At 36.2% G+C, this 21,044-nt stretch overlaps 1 protein-coding gene across 1 annotated transcript in view; it reads right to left on the minus strand.

The window, feature by feature from the left end:
- NAV3 (neuron navigator 3) overlaps window positions 1-21,044 on the minus strand; it is a 250,158-nt gene that overhangs the window by 12,741 nt on the left and 216,373 nt on the right. The window contains exons 23-31 of the mRNA XM_053943168.1: window positions 17,431-17,514; window positions 15,660-15,771; window positions 14,308-14,429; window positions 12,336-12,508; window positions 9,882-10,035; window positions 5,372-5,546; window positions 1,610-1,707; window positions 872-967; window positions 454-622 (exon numbers count right to left, since the gene is read on the minus strand). Of these exons, the coding sequence (XP_053799143.1) occupies window positions 454-622; window positions 872-967; window positions 1,610-1,707; window positions 5,372-5,546; window positions 9,882-10,035; window positions 12,336-12,508; window positions 14,308-14,429; window positions 15,660-15,771; window positions 17,431-17,514 (1,183 nt within the window). The remainder of the gene's footprint in view (window positions 1-453; window positions 623-871; window positions 968-1,609; window positions 1,708-5,371; window positions 5,547-9,881; window positions 10,036-12,335; window positions 12,509-14,307; window positions 14,430-15,659; window positions 15,772-17,430; window positions 17,515-21,044) is intronic.

Here is a 21,044-nt window from a genome sequence, read left to right on the forward strand (position 1 = left end):
CAAAAAAAAGGTCAAAGTGACAGCCACAAGGGTTACCAGTTGTCACTGGTACATACATACAATGTATGTAAAGTCCTCCGAAGGTCCTCTCTACCCTCCAATACCAAATTCCTAGAGTTTTTTAAATGTACAGAATTTTTCCTGTGGAACTGAATAAAGCATTAGTCTTTCTCATTGTAATCTCTGTTTTGGGGTTGGATTTTTGTCACTGTTTAGAAATCTGTACTTTGGTGTGATTTGGCAGTCAGGCAGAGGAGGACAGACATTCTTAGATTTCCCTCAAAAGGCTGCCATAGATATTATGCAATGTCTTACAGACAGCTTATGTGATAAATGTGCCCTCAAAGTAGAGACAATACAGTAAAGTCAGGTGTAAGAAAAATAAACATAAAAGGATAGGGAACTGCAGTGTACAACTCTACGGTATCTGCAGAATTATTCTTTGGGTTTTACCTTTCAGGTTCACAGTGATGATGTTATTATCTCCAACCAGATATCCACAAGGCAGCAGTTCAGGCACTTCTAGGCTATGGGCTCTAGTTACATCCCCTATACAATAGCTAGCAATGCAGTCAGAGCTTAAACCCAGGCTAGTAGTTGGATCCACTCGAAAAATATACTCCTGAAATTATATGAAAAGATAAGTCATAAACTATTTATTGAATGAAAGCTATTTGGAAAACTGCCTACAGTCATAAAAAAAAATATGTGACATTGAGAATAAAGCTTAATAGTGGTTGTTGTTAAGTATATATCAAAAAAACCTCAAACCAAAACAAAAACTTGGCAAGACAACTCAAAGAATACAGAAGTTTTCTAAAGTGAAAAAGAAAATTGTAATAATACTTAAGGCAATTTTTCAGTGTCTTACCTTAAAGAGACGTCGGATTACACCATCTAAAACATCCCATTTTGTTTTTCCACTGACTCCAATTGATCCTATCAGGTATGCATGTGGCTTTTGATCCTGCAAAGAGAGATTTTTTGGAAACTGGACTAAAAATGGTGCTAATTAGTTTTCTATGAAGATTCATAGTTTTCTAATGAAGAATAAGAATATTATTTAGAATGAGAGGTTACAACTTTGGTAATAATCTCTGGGCCAGAAATAGGTATAGACTATATTACTTTGATACATCTTTATAAAGAAGGGAATACAGAATCTTGTTCTGCTCTTTGATTGCATCTGTGTTTTTAAGGACATAACTAAAAATAAAGTTTGCAGTGTATTTATAATTTTTTATAACACAGAACATGAAAACATGACAATACAATTTTTCAGCAGCAATTTCATAGTTGCACTCTAAGGAGACGAATGCATAGATTTAATTTATAATGACTTTTAAACAGAGATAGCAAGTCCTGGAACATGCTACTATTAATTAAACTAAGAATTAGTAGTGTCTAAGCCACCACAAAGGCAGAAAGAGGCCATATGGTATTAGTCTGTGGAGTGTGCCTAACTGTATTGAGCATGCATGACAGAGAAGAGAGCTGCAATCTATGGGATATTTCCCTCCAGTTCCTGGCTTAAAATACTGAAAAAACATTGACCTATATATTCCAACATTTGCTTGAGCTATAATTCTGTTCTGGATAATGCACTTACCTTGGCTCGACTATAGCCTTTGTTTATAGTGACTAAAATTTTGACACTATGACCTTCTTTGTGGAGTGCTCCACCAGTGACATCATCCAACAAAATATCTACATTAAAAGAAGGGAAGAAATCAGTCTGAAAAATCACATCAATTATGTTCAGATCATCAGTTCAATATTTGTTCAAAGGATTTAAAAGTTAAAAATTTGGTCAAAAAGAAAGGCTGCCATGACAACAAGTTGCCATTGTTATAACCTGTACTTATTCCTAGTTCACCATTTCTGTTGGAGGTGAAAAAAAGTTACAAGTTGTCAATTTTTGCAGGAACATTAGGAGTTTTAGTCATGTAGAAATGAATAGAGAATCCACAAATAAATAGAATCTTGCATCATAGTCTTATCTTTGCTTTCCCTCTTGAAACTTTTTCAAAATTACAATATATTCACAAAGTAATGTTGTTTCAAAACTAAATTAAATTTATGTCTTTGGGCACTCATTTGTGCCCTTTAGAATGTTGTATGAAGAGAAAACAAGAAATCCTTGCATTGATATTTTTGCTGTTAAGTAAAATAGCATTTAATTTCACTTTCCAGATGATTCCTTTTGCCTTCTGTACATATAGCGTGGATAGAGTCCTTTTCACCCCCACTAGAAAACCACTTAGGATTCCTCCAGAACATGGCACTCTATTTTCAGCCATTCCTCTAAGGAAAGGCTTCATTTTTCTTGGAGGTGATTTTGATCTGCTCTGCACCTCTGTTTCTACTTCATTAACTCCTAAAATGAGAAAGAAGATGTATTTTTGTTAAAGGCTGGGCCCACAGCTTTATTGCAGGTGATAAAATTGCTGCTTTCTTCTAGAAGTTCTGAGATTTTACTGTTAGACATTTAAACTAACTACAAAATTAGATGAGATTATGGATTTGCATTTTCTTCAAAGGCCAGCACAGTAATCCACTAACCTAAACCTTGTTTGTTATTACATCATCTTCATGACATAGTCTGCACAAGGTCAGATTTCATCCAAATTAAATGAGGTCCCAGTAAGATTCAGTCACTTGTTCAAAGGAAAACTAAAGAAAGGGTATGAATATAATTTTAATTAATGTATTAAAAATAAGTTTTCATGTTAAAAGTTTGATAGCTTACATCCAGATCTAGGACGCAGATTCTGCAGGGTTTTTTTTTTTAATTCATTGAACAAAGAAGCTTTTTTTTTTTTTTTTTTTTTTTGTGAGTTTTAATAAATCTTTGCTTGCTCTGTTCCAGGCAGACAGATTTTTTGCATCACCAATGAATGTTTCACTTCACTTGTCTTGTGTTTTGGCATATTTGGCTAACCTTTGAGCAAGCCTAAGAGCTTTGAAAATGTCATAGTTTGTCTAAGAGCAAATTACGATATGAACCCCCTGCAAAATTTTTCCATCTCTAAATGACCCTTACATAGCCCTTTAAATTCATTCTTCTTTAAGTCCTTAGGAATGAGGACCCACTCTGTAGAAATGAACAAATTCCACTTTCTAAGATCTCTCTCTATACAAGGGGCTGAGAAAATGCCCAAGGGCCTCTAATTTCATTGTGATACTTATTGTTTTATCACTCCCTGCCAGGCATGCTATGATTACTTCAGTTCAGTTCTTGTCAGAGCTCTGTCACTCTGGGCCAGTCTTGTACTGGTCCTTGTTTGCTGCTTTCACTCCAGTGACTGACTGAAATAGGGGTGTCTGTAACACCAAACCCATTCCCAGGTTGCCACTCACACTGATCTGGAGGGAAGTGACAGCGGATAGCTCGGTCATTTCCAGATGACCACGGTTGATTGGAAACATTGCTCCCAGAAAGTGCAATGGTATTTTTATAATATGATGAGCCAAAGCACTCAATTATCTCAGCTTAATCCTCATCATGATGAACCTCCCCATATCTCAGGGACTTTTGTTCAGTAGTACTCCAGCTGTCTCAGAAATCCCACAAGACTTGGTAGGAAGCTGTTACCCTTCCAAGTTCTCTGGCATGTCAACAAAATGATCATCACAATGATCAAAAATTCTACATTAATAATCAAATTAAATTCTCCACTCCTCATTAGGCACCCTTATATCTTTAATTTCTTATAATGAAAAGTAATTACTTTGCATGTGAGAAAAACATTTAGAACAATAACACAGAAAATTATATGAAGTTTATGAAATAATGGAATCATTTAGGCTGGAAAACACCCCTAAGATCATTGAATCAAACCACTTCTCCCAGTCATCCTGTTCTCCTCCTTCCTTTCCCCTGTTTTCCCCTTCCTCTTTTTTTCTTCCAACTTTTATAATTTCTATTCTTTTGCTGAACACTTCCTCCTAATTTTCTTAATTTTCTTTCTTTTATCTTATCTTTTACCTTCCTGTTTCTTTCCCCCATTTCTCTTCACCCGTTGTATTCTCATCTAGTTCCCCCTCCTTTTCTACAGACCTTTTTTCCTACATGTTTATTCCTGTATCTAGACAGAGTTAGTGCCAAACAACAAAGTGCTAATGACTGCTACTCATGAGAGACATTTTATAACCACCATATTGCAAAAAATTATGTTACTTTTTTTGTTTTATTTTCGTTTGGTTTTTTTAATATGTGTGGATCTGTGAGCAGTTAAATATTTTCTCCTTGCTTTTGCAAAACCTCATTGCATGTTGAGGCCTAGTTCAGGGTCCTCCATGCTATAAGTTAACTCTTTCAAAGAGTTGTAATGTAAATAAAAAATATACCAATTTTTTTTACAAAATCTGATGTTAACCAGAAAAGATGTTCAAATATCCATGTAATCAATGACTGGCAAGATAATATGACTAACTGCCAATCCAAATTATAGTCAGTTTGGCATATTCCCACCTGTACTCTTGCCTAGACTCTTTCCACAATTGTTAGCCACATTTTTATTGCTTCCAGAGACCGAATTATAATTTCTGTGGCGTCTATGCTAATGAGTGCTGCTTTGCTCCTGCTTTACTCCCGGTTCTAATGTTAGAGACAGCACTTCTGTTTCTTGGCTACATTATCAAAACAAATGTAGAAGGCTTATTATCTTAAAATCCATGGCATGGAAAATAATAGAGTGTTAATGTTCAGGATGTGGACCGAAGTTCTGCTCGCTTTCTTTCATTCACAGAAGACACTGAGAGTGCCTAATAGATCGGGAGGGGTTTGGCTCCTGTGATAAATGGTGATTTGGTCCAACATAGGCTAGCTAGCTGTACCAAATTAAAAAACTGTTAGGGATAAAGCTAACTGAGACCACCTTCTGCCTTAGCTGCAAATATGAAGCCAAGTTAAGGGAGCTAACTGAATGATCAAAGACCTGTAAACAAAAAGAAGAAAGTTTCACATACTATACTCATATTTGTCCCATATGGGCAAGATAATAGATAAATACAGTTGTCATGTATACTTCAAGAGATATTTATTTTCAAAGAAATTGCAAATTGGATGACCAAAGAGTATTGTAAACTCTTTGTAAACTCTCTTAATATAGGCAGAGAGTGTCATAGCTAGGAACAAAGCAAACATAATGAACAGTCTGTTACTGCTGTTCAGGGGCTTCTAAAAGGTACAGTTCAGACATGACCACCAGCATTCTTCATCCTCTCTGTTACTGAATATATATCTGATGTTAACCTGAATGATATGAAGTGTTTTGATTTCCAGTCATGCTTCTCCTATGTGGCCCATTAAGGGGTTGAAAAATTCTTACTAACTGCTGAGGCATGCATGTGCCCGAAGTATGTTTACCTGATGTAACCGATTCTGTGATGTTTAAATTGTTCAGAGAAAGTCCTAGTGACTGCCGTGATGAAGAAGATGATGTGCTGCTTGATGACTCTGATGATGGCCGGGCAGGCTTTCCGGTATTTCCAGTCTCTGCCTTTAAGCGATCATTCTCAGCTTTCAGAATCTCTATTTCATTCTACATACAAAAGAAATCAACACCAAAGCACAGGACATTATTCTTTTGGAAAACCAGTGTTGGTGGTTAGTCTGGTGATGCTGTTCCCCTGAGCCAGTTAACTGGTTTACCACTTTCAAAAGAGAGATAAAACACAGTGAAAACTGGATTGCCTTTACTTCTTAAATGAAGGTAAAGCCCCCAAATAACCTTGTTTTAGCTTTTGCCTCAAGATAGATCCTAAACAATATCAGCTTCAAGCTTTCATGCTTATTGTACAGTCGACCATAATGTGAGTGTGGTTAGAATTTTCCCAGCTGTCCCCATTTTTTTCAGCTACTTTCTATTGTCAAATACCTAAGGTAACAGTTAAGAAAATTACTGGATATATCAATTTTTCTAAAGTCACAGAAAATGGTTACTGCCATTGAATATAAAATTTAAGCAGTAACTTCACAGAGAAATTAAATTAAAAATTAGAAATTGATAATTTAACAGTTTCATAACCCTTCTTGCTAGCAAATAAGATTTTTTGATCATTCAAACACAGAATTCTTCACATAGTAATGAGAAAACTATCTCTGATGAAAATAGATAGTGAGAGATTAATCAGAACAACTGGAATTCTTTAGCTAAATCCTCTGTGGTGCCAAGTGATTATTGAATGTACAATAATAAAATGAAAACTTAGCCTGAGAACAGCCTGGTACCATCTGCTATCAGGAGTTGTGGCTCACTGATGAGGTTCCAGATGATTGGAAACTGGCCAATGTGACACCCATTTACAAAAAAGGTAGGAAGGAGGATCCTGGTAATTACAGGCCAGTTAGCCTGACCTCAGTACCAGGTAAGATAATGGAACAGTTCATACTGAGTGCTATCACACAACACTTACAGGATGGCCAGGGTATCAGACCCGGTCAACATGGGTTTACAATGGGTAGGTCATGTCTGACCAACCTAGTCTCCTTCTATGAGCAGGTAACTCGTCTGGTAGATGCAGGAAAGGATGTGGATGTTGTCTATTTAGACTTCAGCAAGGCCTTTGATACTGTCTCCCATAGCATACTCCTGGAAAAGCTGGCAGCTCATGGCTTGGACATGAGCACTCTTTGCTGGGTTAGGAACTGGCTGGATGGCCGGGCCCAGAGAGTGATGGTGAATGGTGTTGCATCCAGCTGGCGGCCAGTCACCAGTGGTGTCCCTCAGGGGTCTGTACTGGGACCAGTTCTGTTTAATATTTTTATAGACGATATGGATGAGGGCATTGAGTCCTTCATTAGTAAATTTGCAGACGACACTAAGCTGGGAGCTTGTGTTGATCTATTGGAAGGTAGGAGGGCTCTGCAGAGAGACTTAGATCGGTTGGATGGATGGGCAGAGTCCAACAGCATGAAGTTTAATAAGTTTAAGTGCCAAGTTCTACATTTTGGCCACAAAAATCCCCTACAGCGTTACAGGCTGGGGACAGTGTGGCTGGACACTGTTCAAGCGGAAAGGGACCTGGGGGTGCTGGTCGACAGCCGGTTGGATATGAGCCAGCAATGTGCCTTGGTGGCCAAGAAGGCCAATGGCATCCTGGCCTGCATTAGGAATTGTGTGACCAGCAGGAGTAGGGAGGTCATTCTTCCCCTGTACTCGGCGCTGGTCAGACCACATCTTGAGTACTGTGTCCAGTTCTGGGCCCCTCAGTTTAGGAAGGACATTGAGATGCTTGAGAGCGTCCAGAGAAGGGCAACAAAGCTGGTGAGGGGCTTGGAACACAAGCCCTATGAGGAACGTTTGAAGGAGCTGGGGTTGTTTAGCCTGGAGAAGAGGAGGCTTAGAGGTGACCTTATTGCTCTCTACAACTTCCTGAAGGGAGGCTGTAGACAGGTGGGGATCAGTCTCTTCCACCGGGCGGCAACTGACAGAACAAGAGGACACAGTCTCAAGCTATGTCAGGGAAGGTATAGGTTAGATATTAGGAAAAAAACATTCACTGAAAGAATAATAAAGTACTGGAATTGTCTTCCCAGGGAGGTGGTAGAATCACCATCTCTGGATGTGTTTAAAAAAAGACTGGACATGGCACTTGGTGCTATAGTCTAGTTGAGGTGTTAAGGCATAGGTTGGACTTGATGATCTTAGAGGTCTCTTCCAACCTCATTATTCTGTGATTCTGTAAATCTACCTTCCAGTCGCTTCACAAAGTGCATTACAAAGCAACTGCTTTTTCTTGCAGACGGTTCTGCACATAAAATTTATTTCTACAGTCACTATCACCCTGCTAAAAGTCTCACTTCTTTAATGGAGGCTGCACAGCTATATTATACAAGTAAAAACATAAGGGATAGATAGCACCATAAAAAACCCTGCTGCAGCTACAAAAGGATTAGATCACATACACACAGGTGAGGAGACAGTGAAAGGGAAAGGAAAAACCAGCATAATAGTAACAGAAGGCAATAGATGGCTGTATCAGTTTAGTCTAGGGTTCAAATCAGGACCCACTCTGCAATTTACGCTGTTTAATTACATAGCTCTTAGCAGTCTTCCATTCACCTGAGCTTTAGGTTTTTAAAGTGCTTTGAATCTAAAAGTATTAATGTATCACTTCCACCAGTCCTATTTTTTCCCCTTACCAGTTCTCATCAATCCTCTAAAATATCACAGTTTGGCAACTGCAAGGTGGCTGCCTGCTCTTTTGGGCGAACTTCAGAAATGGTGATTACCAGTAACAGCATCTCAACTAGTTGCCTCTTCCCAGATTTGAGGAAGTTCTGACTTTGGAGAACTGTGCCTACAGCAGACTCCTCCCTCTGGGGAGTTCACCTGGTCCAGGCATTAATCTGCCAGTATGAGACTGTAATCAGATGATAAGCCTTCACATCCTTTTCTTCACCACTGCAATTAACTGCATTCTATTCTTCACAGTTCCTTAAAACCTTTCAGTACCTCAAGATCAATGCCTTACTTACGTCTGGACAAATGAAACCATATTTATTGACCAGTTCTTGGTAAGTCTTCCCTCTAACTGAAGTTCAGCCAAATATGCCACACTAATGTTGGTACCTAGTAGTGTGAACACCTGGGAGGATGGCAGGTACCATAGATGAGATGTTTAAAGATCTGGCTGAGACTGATACAGGCATTGTAAACAAAGAGGTCTAGAAAAGACATCAAGCACACCATTTCTGTAGTTATGAAATCAGGTACTGTAGGCATCTACACACAAGTGCCTAAAGGTGCACCTGACCTAAGCACCCAACACAGAGCAATTCAGCTGGCAAGGCACTGGGCAGGATTCAGCTGTGCAAATGTGGGTTTCCAGTGGCATGACAAATATGGTCTTCCATGGAAGAATATTAAACCTTCATGTCCTGTGCAGATGCAAATACTTGAGGCTGGTTCAAACAGTAAGAAGTGCCTATACTCAAGGAACTCCATTTCACCTTCTGTACCTATCTCGGGGTAATTTTAGGATAGCTGTTTAGCCCTCACTACTACAGAACTAAAACTCGATTGACTACAACAGAAGCTTATCATGCAGCTCATTCCTAGACTTTTAAATGTGGCCAACTCTGCCTCAACCTGAATCCCCAACCCATGGCTTTGATTCTGTTCCCCAAATACAGATTTACAGTACCTTCAGGGATGACATAGGTATCTTAGCTGCCATTCCAGAAAGGCCCAGTTCCACTGTGTGGATATTATAGATCCTTTTGGGCACCCACCATGGTACTGGGCATTTGCATGCAGGAAACAGAATTGAGTCCCATAAAGCTCTGTGCTCCACTTAAGAACACTGCCATTCTTTTTGCATCCTTTCAGCCTCATGAAAAGGAAAGTCTTCTAATGAAAAACTGTGTTCACAAAGAAATTGGGACAGTGTAACAAAACAATGTAGCAGAATTTTATGATGCTGGATACAGTAATTAGTTCAATTTTACATTCTTTGCCTTGGTAAGCCATTGCTTAGTTAGGAATCAGAAATGATGAAAGAGTATGCACATAATATCCTGGCCCCCTCCATGGCTCAAGGATTTAAAATGCTGTAGAAATCACTTTTTGATCTGCTTCTCTGTCATGTTGCTAACCCCAATTATAGGCTTGAGATAATAAACATCCTTTGGGCAGGGATTATGTCTTCTTCCATATCTTTTAAACACATTTTAGCTATTAATACATATGCTAAGAATGTCTTTATTGTAAGGTAAACACTTACCAATACCCATCCTTCAGAAGTACTGCAAATCTGACAATTTACTTTGTTTTGACAGTTTTTTGGTGCCTGAAACAAAGTCCTGGGAGAGGAAACACACCAGTCATACCTTTGGTATGCATCTCTGTCATCACTTAAGCTACTGCACTGACCTGCATGCGGTTCATGGCTTCCCGGATCTGATCCAGATGGTGTGCAGAGCTGAGGGCTTCCAGGCGAATATCTGTTAATTTTAACTCCTTCTCCCTCAGCTCGCTTTTTAGCTGAAGAATAATTTCAGCCTCTGCCTCTGTGCACTCACAGATCCTAAAGAGGAGCAGGAAACAGGCAGGAGATTAAAGGAAGGCTTTCTCCCCAAAGCAGTGTCATTATTAAATATCAAAGAACAGAAAAATGCTTGCTGCTGGTGAAACCTATGAGTGAAGAAAGAAACTTATCAAAGAAACATGAAAACTATCAAACTGCAAATTCAAAAATGATAAAAAGCCCTCTCCAGAAAAAGTGATCAGATTGCTTTATAGCTTTTTAGTTTTAGTTCACTATGGTGAAAAACAAATTCTTAACTACTTTTCAAGTATCTTTGAGTGTCTATCATCCATTAGTTTTAACTGGATTTTATACTCACATAATTTCTTTGGTGCAGTTTATGATTTCTCTACGTAACAGTAGTCAGAACTGATGTGTGCTGATTAATCTGTACTGCTGTTATTTATTATTTGTTAGGCATCAATATTTTTATCTGATATGAACATTATACAAAGGGACAGTCCTTGAATTTATACTCTAGAAGATTTTGATCTGTAATGGTTTTGATTTGTGATGGCTGATATTTTGCCTATAGCCTGTCATTTTGTAATGTACGATATATGAAATCATGTGGGTTGTTTTTTGTTTCTGTCCCTTGAAGACTGGATTACCACGTGGTTATTTCTCATAAGCATTTATTTCAAGGGAAGAAACCATTATAGTGTAAGAAAAGATTGAAATTGACAACTGTCCAGCTCTCCTGTCAGACTGTTTTGCCTCTTTGTATCATCATCAGAACCACCAGTAGAAAATAAAACACTGAATTTTGGCTTGTTACACTAAGCAGTATTTCCAGTCAATTCAGTAAATGTTATTTGTTCTTTATTACTGTGACTTTAAATAGTTAATCTTTTCAGAAAAATTTCAATATGAAAAGTGTTCTACGAAAATAAGTATTATTATTGTGATTATTACTGCTAATATTAAAAAAAAAAAAAAAAATAAACAAAGCTCAGCATTTAATTGCCAGAAGGCATGCAAATGCATTTTGGGAAAGAAAATGCAGCACTCTTCAGGTCAGCAGTCGGGTATACAACTCCATGCCCAACACTCAGTTTTACCGGGATCTATGCTTGTAGACCACACGACCGTTTTGCCTTTTCTTTGATGCCCAGACTAGAGATGACCTGCACACACATGTATTAGACAGATGCAATTGGAAGAAAGTAAAAGTAATGGTTTAGAACGCGAGACTCCATCAGGAAAATATATGAAGAAATCGTAAGCAAAGGGAAGATGAAGTTCATGGCAAATAAAATACATGTCAAATAGAGGAAGAAAAATAATGAATATCATTCAAAACATGCACAAATGTTTTAAATGTGATTAAAGATCAAGAAAGACATACACTGGGACTTTTTTTCCTAAATATTATATTAGAGCTCTTTATGTACTGTGTCCATACCTGCCTATGCTAAGCAAATAAGAAATGAAATTTTATTTCCATGCATATTCCATTTATTATCTAATAAAACAGTCATGAGACTAGAATTCCTTGAGTGCCTTAAGAAAAAGTAATTGTGACCTGATTATTCTGAATTAGGAGAAGGAAAGTAAAGCTAGCATCAGTAGTAGGCATTTTTTGGTTCAAAGAGGTTGATTTCCCCATCTTAGAAAGAGTTATGAGTTTAGCACAGTTATGAGTTTAGCAGAATGAAAAAAAAAAAAAAAAGCAGAGGAATATGAATAAGATAGAGCTGGGAGTTCTAGAACAACATATCAGATATTCAAAAAATACTGAAGAAATACTGAATACTGAAGAAACAACAGACAGCTGTTGTCTCAGACCTGAAACCTTCAGGATGGTGATTTGAATAAAAGTAAAATCCCACAAAAAATTCAAGCTGATAAAAGAGGGGAAATAGATTAAAAAATATATACATCAGTAGTTACAAAGTAGATAAAACAGGAGGAATGAGTATACTGTAAAAATTTAAAAAAAGTATTTTAGAATTTTCTATTTTTAGAATGTCATGAAAAAAGGAAACAAGGAAATGTTACCATTTGGCCTTTGCTAAGTGGATATGATAAAATTGCTAATGGTGCAGGGAGAGCACAAAATAAGCTTTTGGAAGTTTGTATAGCTAGGTGATTTTGGCTAAAGTCTGTGAAAAAGGATGAAAGATTATGACTGAATAAAGAGTTGCTGCAGAACCAGTGTGTAAAGGGTGAAGCTCACGAGAAATCTGGCAAATGGATTACAAGATCACAGCTGTTGACAGTGGTTTCTGAACTGCAAATGGCCACGCTGGAGGAGATCTGCTTCCCAGCCCATGCCATTTGTCAAGAGAGACACTTACGCAGATGCTGACTGGGATGGTTTCATTGATGTTGTTGCACACTCTCCTGAGCTGTGGGGCAATTTAGGTGAGGAAGGAAGGGAGGAATCTGTCAGCTCTTCTATGTCTGAATGTGAGGAAGGAGGTTTGGTGGACTTTTTCTTTCCAAAGGCCTGTTTGAAAGAGCTTCTTAGCTGGAAAACAAATACAGAGCAAGTTTATTTTCCTCATCACAGCTCTTTGTGTGCAGCTCATGTTTTGAAGAGTTAGTTTGCAGATGCCATCCTAGCCACTGCCTAAGGTCAGTATGCAGAAGCAAGGTATTAACATATGCAACACAGTATCTCTACAAACATGATACAGTGCTTTGTTTTGACTTTATTAATCCAGTGCAGTGCAGAAGTGATGCTATGTAAAAAGTGCAGGACCGAGTGGGGAGGGGTGCTCATTTAAAGCCATTAAGCTCCAGTGGAATCCCATTCCCATGGCATTCCCTTCAAAGGGTGGCTTTAAATAACCACTTTGCATCTAGGTACAGGCAGAACTAAATGCTGAAATCAAAAGACAAGTCCAATTTACAGTTTGCCAATTTATTTTCCCCATTAAAACTCTGAATGGTCAAACTATGCAAATGCTATGATTTGGATCACAATCAAGAGGATCTAAGTGGGAACATGAGGTTTGTCTTGTACTATTGAGAAGAATGTTAGCTGAAAGTTATATACTGTTTGTTGCAGTTTCCTTTAGAGTGGTAAGATCTCTGAACATACAAGCATTGCCTTTTCCCTCTAGAAGCTTGTAAACTTGTATCCAGTATTGAGAAGGGACAGAATAGCCAAAGAGCCATTTATTTCAGAAGCCAAGATGACAACAGTTTTGTCTGCAGTTAAAATTAACTAGCTCATTTGTTCATACCTTTGTCTAAATATAGAACTTACTAATCTTAGGAAACATACAGGTTTTATTTTTATTTTCAGAGAGTTGTTCTGATCAAAACTGTCCAGAACACAATGACCAGCTGGTTCCTCTATGAAAAAATGAGTACTTCAAACACATTATTCTCATGGTATAATTGGAGACTGGGGAGTGTGACCACTGATCTTAATGAGAAACAATAATGAAGACCTTTCCAGCTCATGATGTCTGAAGAGAAAGAAATGGATTTTGGCTATATTCCCCCTTTCTATAGCCTAAACTTTGAGATTAAAATTAATAAAGACAAACTGAGAAGACATACAGGATAATCTGGTTTTAGAAGGTATAAAAGCCTACTGCCAAAATAAATAGCAATCATGCCAAGATAGGGTTTTTTATAGATGCATGCCAACTTTTCCATGGTTTATATTCACCTCACTTCCTCTAGAGTTCACCTTGCAGAGACATGAAAGAGTGTGGAATTACAAATCAAGGGAATGAAGGCTCATCAGTATTTTAAAACAAATGTTTATGCAGATAATATTTTTAAAACAAGAATAACATATTTTCTGATTCTTTACTGAAAGCATTTAATTAAATCTTTAGCAGTATGTGGTATTTGCATGTTCCGGTTGAGCAACATCTTAATTTCTTTAAACACTGTAGTACTTTTAAGTGTGAATTCTTAACTGATTTCAATTCCCTCCATAGCTGGGTAATATATTTGAGTTAAGCTTTTGAATTGAAGTACAACTGAAGAAAAATAAAACAGGGTTTCAATGTGGCCCAGAGGTGGTTTTGGTCACAACAGCTATTTTAGATTTATGTTGTTGTTTTGTTGTTGTAATTGTTGCTTGTATTTTTGTCTGTTTTAATTACTCTGACTTATGCAAATAAAACCCTGCTGATATTCAATAATTTTTAGTTTGCTGGTAGTGTCACAGTACGGATACGTTAATTTCTTGATATCCATCTGGCCCCACAAGAACATTGTAGATGAAATGGACCATTATGTTACTCAGACACTAGGAAATAACACATTAGCTAAAAGAGAGGCTTAAACCTGTTGAGTACTCACCCAGTTTTTCTTTTTCTTTTTTTTGGAATCAGCATCATTACCACTGCCAATACTGGAATGACTTGTAGCACTGTTGATACTGGAAACACTTTCTGAAGAATGTTGCCGCCTTATACGTAAATCTAAAGAAAAGAAGTTACTGTGAAATCTGTTTCAATATTACAATAATAATTCTTATATTTATGTAGTATCTGCCTCCTCAAAGGCAGTCTAAATGAACATAAATGGCACTGATGCTTGCAGTGGCTCAGATTCAAGCTATTGAAGCCTGTCGGAAACCACATAGGGACTGAGGGGGATGCATACAATTAGTCCAATACTTAGGGGCTTCTCCAAACTAAGCTGTTCTTGCCCTGAAGGCAATGATTCTTCACAGCAATCTATGCACATGTATCCTCATAGCTCAGCACATGGATTACTTGACATTTCACTGGCACATGTACTACAGTTCTGAGGCGTGTAGGCACTACTCAACTTGCAGCAGCCCTAATCAGCATTCAGATGCTACCTTCTAATATATCATGATGGAAAGAAACAGGCAGGAGTTCATTAAAAATGAATGAAACAAAATAACCAGGAAGTAGAGAATATTAAAAATGGTTGGTGCGGCTTCTGAGTTTCAATTTCTTAAAAGTCTCTTAAAGCAATATCTTAATCACTGGAAATTATTCTTGTAAAACATGCCCACTATACACTAATAAAAGTAAGGGAAATTACTTTTTAGGTTATTTTCTACTTCCTAGAAATTCACTTTGCTACACTCAAGTCATGCAGTGAAATGACCTTCAGGCAAACACCTAAATAATGACCTCTCTAATGGAAGATCAATAACACTCTCAAAAACGAATACCGCAATTATTTTTTTCAAGTAATTCCTTTGCTGTTGCTTATCAGCAGGCACTTTTGAAGTACATATTTATCATGCAATATCGGCCTAACTGCAATGACAAATTAATTTGACATCTGGAAGGATGAAGGAGCTGAGCTGTTGTCAGTCTGCCTCTTACAAAACACCAGTTTACAAAGCTACAACTTTGACTGGATTCTCAAGCTATAACAATGTTATGCCATAAGACTTCCCTTGTGTCTTGGGTGTACTTTATTAGTCAATCGCACGGACATGGTTAACTCTCAATCAGTTCCTGGCCACTCAGCTCTAAGAAGATAAAGCTCCAGGAACTTTGGCAGACAGGAAACTCGTGCAAGGTTTCCAGCTCTGGAAATACCACAAGTATGCCTACCATTCACTTCAGAATGTGCTTTGCCTTGCAACAGCGTTCCCAAACAACAGAAAAGTAATGACTTAGCTTTTTTTTTTTTCTGCATTTATTTTGATAATGACAAACCCATACCTTTGTGGGTATGATCAGGGCCGTTCAAGGCTCCTTGAATAGCAGCTTGTGCAGCAGAATTCTGGGCTTTCAGCATTTCAATGGTTTCCCTTAGCTCTATAAGCTCAGATTCCTGCAGGAAGAGCAAAGAGATATAAAAATAATGGCAAAAGAACAATGTTTGTCTAAGCTACAAGAAAAAATTGCAAGAGAAGAGTGTTCAAATTAAAGATCATGGGACTGCTTGGGTGAACATAAGGGCAGCAATAAAAAGAATGCATACTTTCTCTCCAAAGATATAGAAGTTAACTAATGTATTTTACATTTATTCTATATAAAGCAACCATGCTATTTTTAAGAAGAAAACATTTTTAATAAGGAGTAATCTAAAAAGGGTCTCAACTGACTATTCAATATAAAATTAAGAAAAGCTCAATGACTTTATTGCAAAAGACAATTAAACCATTTGAAGTACATCCTTTAATATGTGAGGCTACTGTTTAATGGATGAATTAAAAAGATTTAATTTGTTAAATACTAATTTAATTAAAAAGCCCCTGTTTAATAGAAATTGTCCTGCAAGTTGAAGTAAAATTACTCCACTTGAGTGCAGGAAGTTCTGTATTAGAATGCACAGCTGATTTTTATTAAAAAATGTATTTTATTATTGCTTTTATAAGCAATATTTTATTTATTACTCCCTGTCCTTCCAGTCTCCTTCCTATATAATTAGGGTTCTTTAACCCTATATAATTAGGGTTAAAGGAATTTAAACTCAACAATAGAGAAAAGAAGAGAAGGAAAAGAATAAGTTCTAAATCTTTTGGCAAAGAAACTTGGAGATGATCTGTTTCAATGCCACTGCTTAAGCCCTTCTGGAAAGAAAACCTTCTGATGGAATTATACTTTGTAAAATACTTAAAAGTTTTGGTTTTAAGAAAATTCCATTGTGACTGTGTTCTTTTTCTCCCCCCCCCCCCAAAATGAAACAAAAGCAAATAATACAAATATTTTCTATTCAGTTCACAATGAGTCTTGCCACATTTCATCTGTTGGTGCTCAACCAGACTTTGAAATGTTATTTTTGTAGACAGTTACAGACTCCAGTGGTCACTAGCAGCTCACAGATGAACAGTTTCTTTCACAATTTGGGTCAAGGAGGCCTTTCCATTAATAGGACATTGTTCAAAATTCATACAGGTAGAAAGCTGCAGAAGTTCAATCCTGGAAGGTGCTAAGCAGCCTCTTAATCATGACCTTGGTAAAAGGACTCATTAAATTTCTTCATAGCAGGTTTAGAGTATTTTTCCTCTCATTAGACAAAACAGCACAGTGAAAAAGTGAAAACCCAAACTGTTTACTTATGGATAGGATTCCTAACATTTCTTAACTTTCTCAATTAAGCTATTTTTCTCTACTTAAACGTCTTTGTTTCCTGAAATTCTATTGTTCTAGTGGTGGTGGGAGGCCAGAATGAAGCACTGCAGCAGCTTATGATAAGTTTTTGTTACAGGATCTTTCAGTATGGAGTAAACCTAAAGTCACACATGTTTTAACTGAATTCTGGAAATGAAAGATTATATCTTCAAATTATTTTATGACACTATCTGTGTGAACCTCATGCTGTATACCATTCCAGATGCTGCTGGACATTCATGAAAATTTAATTGCAGCAACCATTAGAGAAAAATCTGTCTTATTGTCACAGATATTCCTTTTTCCTTTCAGTATTTTTTAAACAAAACTCTATTTTCTATTTTCTACGGTAAAGCATCCACTTTTATAAACCTACCTTTTGTTCAGCTGTCATTGTTAGACTTTGCAATCGGCCTGTCATATTTCCCAAGCTTTTTTCGAAAGCTGCTACTAGATGAGCCTGTGAAAGAAAGACAGCATATGGCAATTTTCCCAGATCTATTTGATTTTTAAAAGTATGTTTTTCCTTCAAGCACATTTTCTCCAGCTCTTTAATATTAGTTCAAACTCAGATGGAGCTAATTTTGATAGATGAATCAGCCAAATGAACTCAGTGTTCCTCAGGCTTCTTTAGCCCCCAGTGAGATTAGCTCAGGTATCTCTGCTTGGAAATGAATTATGGATTTAATGCCTGGCTTTAAGTTTACTGATATATTAGCCAAAAGTATTCTGCTCCCAAAGAAAAGTCCAGAAGCAATTATTTTCAATTACTGGACACTTCAAAACAGGAATTCAAGCACTTTATCTTGAAAAGCTAATTTTAACTTCAGAAATAAAACACTTCAGAAAAATCCCAAGCCTCAAACACAAAATATCACAGTTAGTCTTATAAAATGTCATTGCTTAGTCTATTAATATTATATTGATCATATATGTCTGTGCGTGTATAAAATATATTTTGTAAAATATAAATATAACATTTATAATGTGTGCAAATATATATATATAAAATAAAATCCTGAAAACTGGAAGTCTTTATATTCTCAGTATAAAAAGCAATAAAATTGAAACAGACCAAAATACTTTTAAAAAATAAACCTTATTTTTCTTTTTTTTTTTTTTTTAACAACCAGCATCCCACACTGTATGCAAGCTAAATTTATACAAATGATACTTAATCAGATCTAACTGGCATTGAGCTTTGAATGGAAAAAGCAAGTGGTCATAAAAATCCCAATATATTATGCCAGCTTGAAAAGCCAAGGGAAAGTAACAATTTAATTTTTAAGGAAGTTTATATAATTCCATCCATTTCTCTCCCAACATCAAATAGTAAAAGCATAAGGAAATGCTTGTTTTCTCATTACCATCTCAAAAGTGGTAATATACAAACTCTCCAAATATTGGCACTTGGAAATATAACTCCAACCCACCATATTTATATGCACAAATGGATTAACTGAGCTTCATCAGTGAGTAAATTCAGTTTTTATTATAGCAGTTCAGGCATACACAGTGCCTGGCAAATTTTTCAGTTGCAGATCTGCATGCTTTTGCAAGCATAGCTGAAATTGTTTGGGTGTATGTGGCTGTACTGAATCTGAGGTATAATCAAGAAAAGACATAGTCCAAAAAGGATTTTATTCTGCATTTTAGGTGAGGGAAAAGAGCTTCTTGCCACCTTGCTCTATATATTGTCCCTCAAATAGAAGATTACCGTATATATAATAGTGGGTTACTTCAGCATCTCCGCTTCAGAGCTGTTATACTGATGAATGACTTTTTTGTTTTGTAAATAATTTTCGTTTGCTATAAATATTTAGGTATCTTGAAAGCATCTTATTTTATTCTTACTGAACTTACTAAAAGTTTACTCCTTGTAAATTACACTATTAGTATACTTAGATGAACTTAATTACTTACAGGTGTAGTGGTCAATCGACCTGCTTTCTGCCTCTGCAGGGATATCTTCGGGATAACTCTTGTGGTAAAGGACACATACCACAAGGACTAACTCCAGATAAACATGAGACTAGACAAATATGCAATCTCTTAAAGATTAACTAGCAATTGTATATATTCCTATTTTAACATTTATAACTTAGGCTACATTCTTGAAATTATAATTGTTGATAAAATGAACCTGGAAACCTGTCAATCAATACTATGGCCTTTGGTTGTTTTTACTACTCTATTCCTCTGAGAAAATAAAAAGAAGTGGTTTTTAAACTTACTTTTTACTTTATTACTTAGCTATATGTTAAAAATATCCAGATTAATATATGGTGTTTTATTTCCAAAGATGATGACCACAGACTCAGAACACTATCAGAGACAAAACAGATGCACTACTACAGAATTTTAGCCAAATGTCTCTTCATTACTTTTGTTTAACAGGAAACTAATGGAGCTCACTGTTCCCTGCCTCATAAAAAATCTATGGCTTGGCTGATGGCCCATGGTTCTGTTTTACTCTGAGAATTACAGTGGGGACTGAGGGCTTGAAGGAGGAATAATCTGTTTAATTATGCATTGCTTCTGTCCTTTTCTAGCAATTAGACTGTAATAACCACAGTACTTTGGTACCAAACTATGCATACTTGTGTAAAGTACTTTCCTATTCCTTAGCTACAACTTCATCCTGTATTGTACATGAATAGACAACAAAGAACTTATAGGAAAAATTAAGTACTAAAAAGTAGCACTAAAAATGTCATCAAAGGTTACTGAAACTGTTATTTTCTGATAGCCTTTAGAGAAAGACAGCCATGTCACAAGGGTTCTTACTAAAATTCAGCCAGAGACAGAGAACATTACCTTCTTGGAATATTATACCAAACTTTTTGCATCATAAATGTAATTGGATTAAGATGATGCATTTTTCCTAACTCATTTCAAATAAAGACTATTAGAGCTTGATTTGCTAATAATAAAGAAATGTAATTCAAAGTCCCATTGACCAAAAACTATTCAAGAAGAAAATCTTTTAATTGCATTGTTCATTACTTTCAATGTTTATTACAGGATAGCACTCTTCTATGGAAGAATTGATTTTATATTCAGAGTAATAAACTGTTCTGTCTTTCTCCATGGTAGCTGATATTCATTTATTCAGCTGTCTAGAGAACTCAGACTTGAAAACTTAAGCAGATTTTCTCTACAGAAATACTATACAACAAAATAAGAAAGTTTAGTTTGAAAAAAAGGTTAAATTATTGGTATACTTATATATGTGTTGAAGCATACATAAAACATATGTATATATATCTCCATTTGAGATCAGGTTTCACATTTAAACAGTTAAATGCAGAATAATTCATAAAACAATTAAAGCAAAGAGAAAGAAGTATCTGTGTCTTTAATAATGTTCATTAGAAATTAAAAATTCTAATTAGAAACTTTTTTTACACTTAAAAGTTTGGTAATTTATTTTGATTGGATTGCTAATCCTCAATTTCTGAGGATGATTTAATTTATCTAAAAGTTTCCATTATTTCATTCTTGTAAAAATATTTAGGAATTGTTTTGTTTGTTTTTTTAAGATACAGCCAGTCTCTCACACCTTACAAATCTCTGTGTTATATTCAGAAGTTTCATTCATTGCATACACACATCATTGCAATACTTCAAAGAGTAGCCTGAATATTTATTACATGTGCTTTATATAATGCTCATTCTAAAGTAAAAATATGTCTTCACAATTGAATGCAGTATTTATACCTGTAAAAAGACATCCTGGAATTAGAGTTAAGTAACTGGGCATTACTTGAAGTATGCCTGCAGCAAAATATATCCATCATTAACATGACATACATATTAGATACACAGATATACAGCTCTTAATCTGGAGATATCCTTCATGTATGAATTAATTTTGACTTCTATTAACATGTGAAATGCCCATTGGAAATAGTCAAACAGGTGTATGCTCAGGGAATTACTTCAGTGCTAAAATGACAGATTTTAAACATTTCCTTAGCAAACTATGCC

The sequence above is a fragment of the Vidua chalybeata genome, chromosome 5, assembly GCF_026979565.1.
Source record: "Vidua chalybeata isolate OUT-0048 chromosome 5, bVidCha1 merged haplotype, whole genome shotgun sequence".
Classification (NCBI taxonomy): domain Eukaryota; kingdom Metazoa; phylum Chordata; class Aves; order Passeriformes; family Viduidae; genus Vidua; species Vidua chalybeata.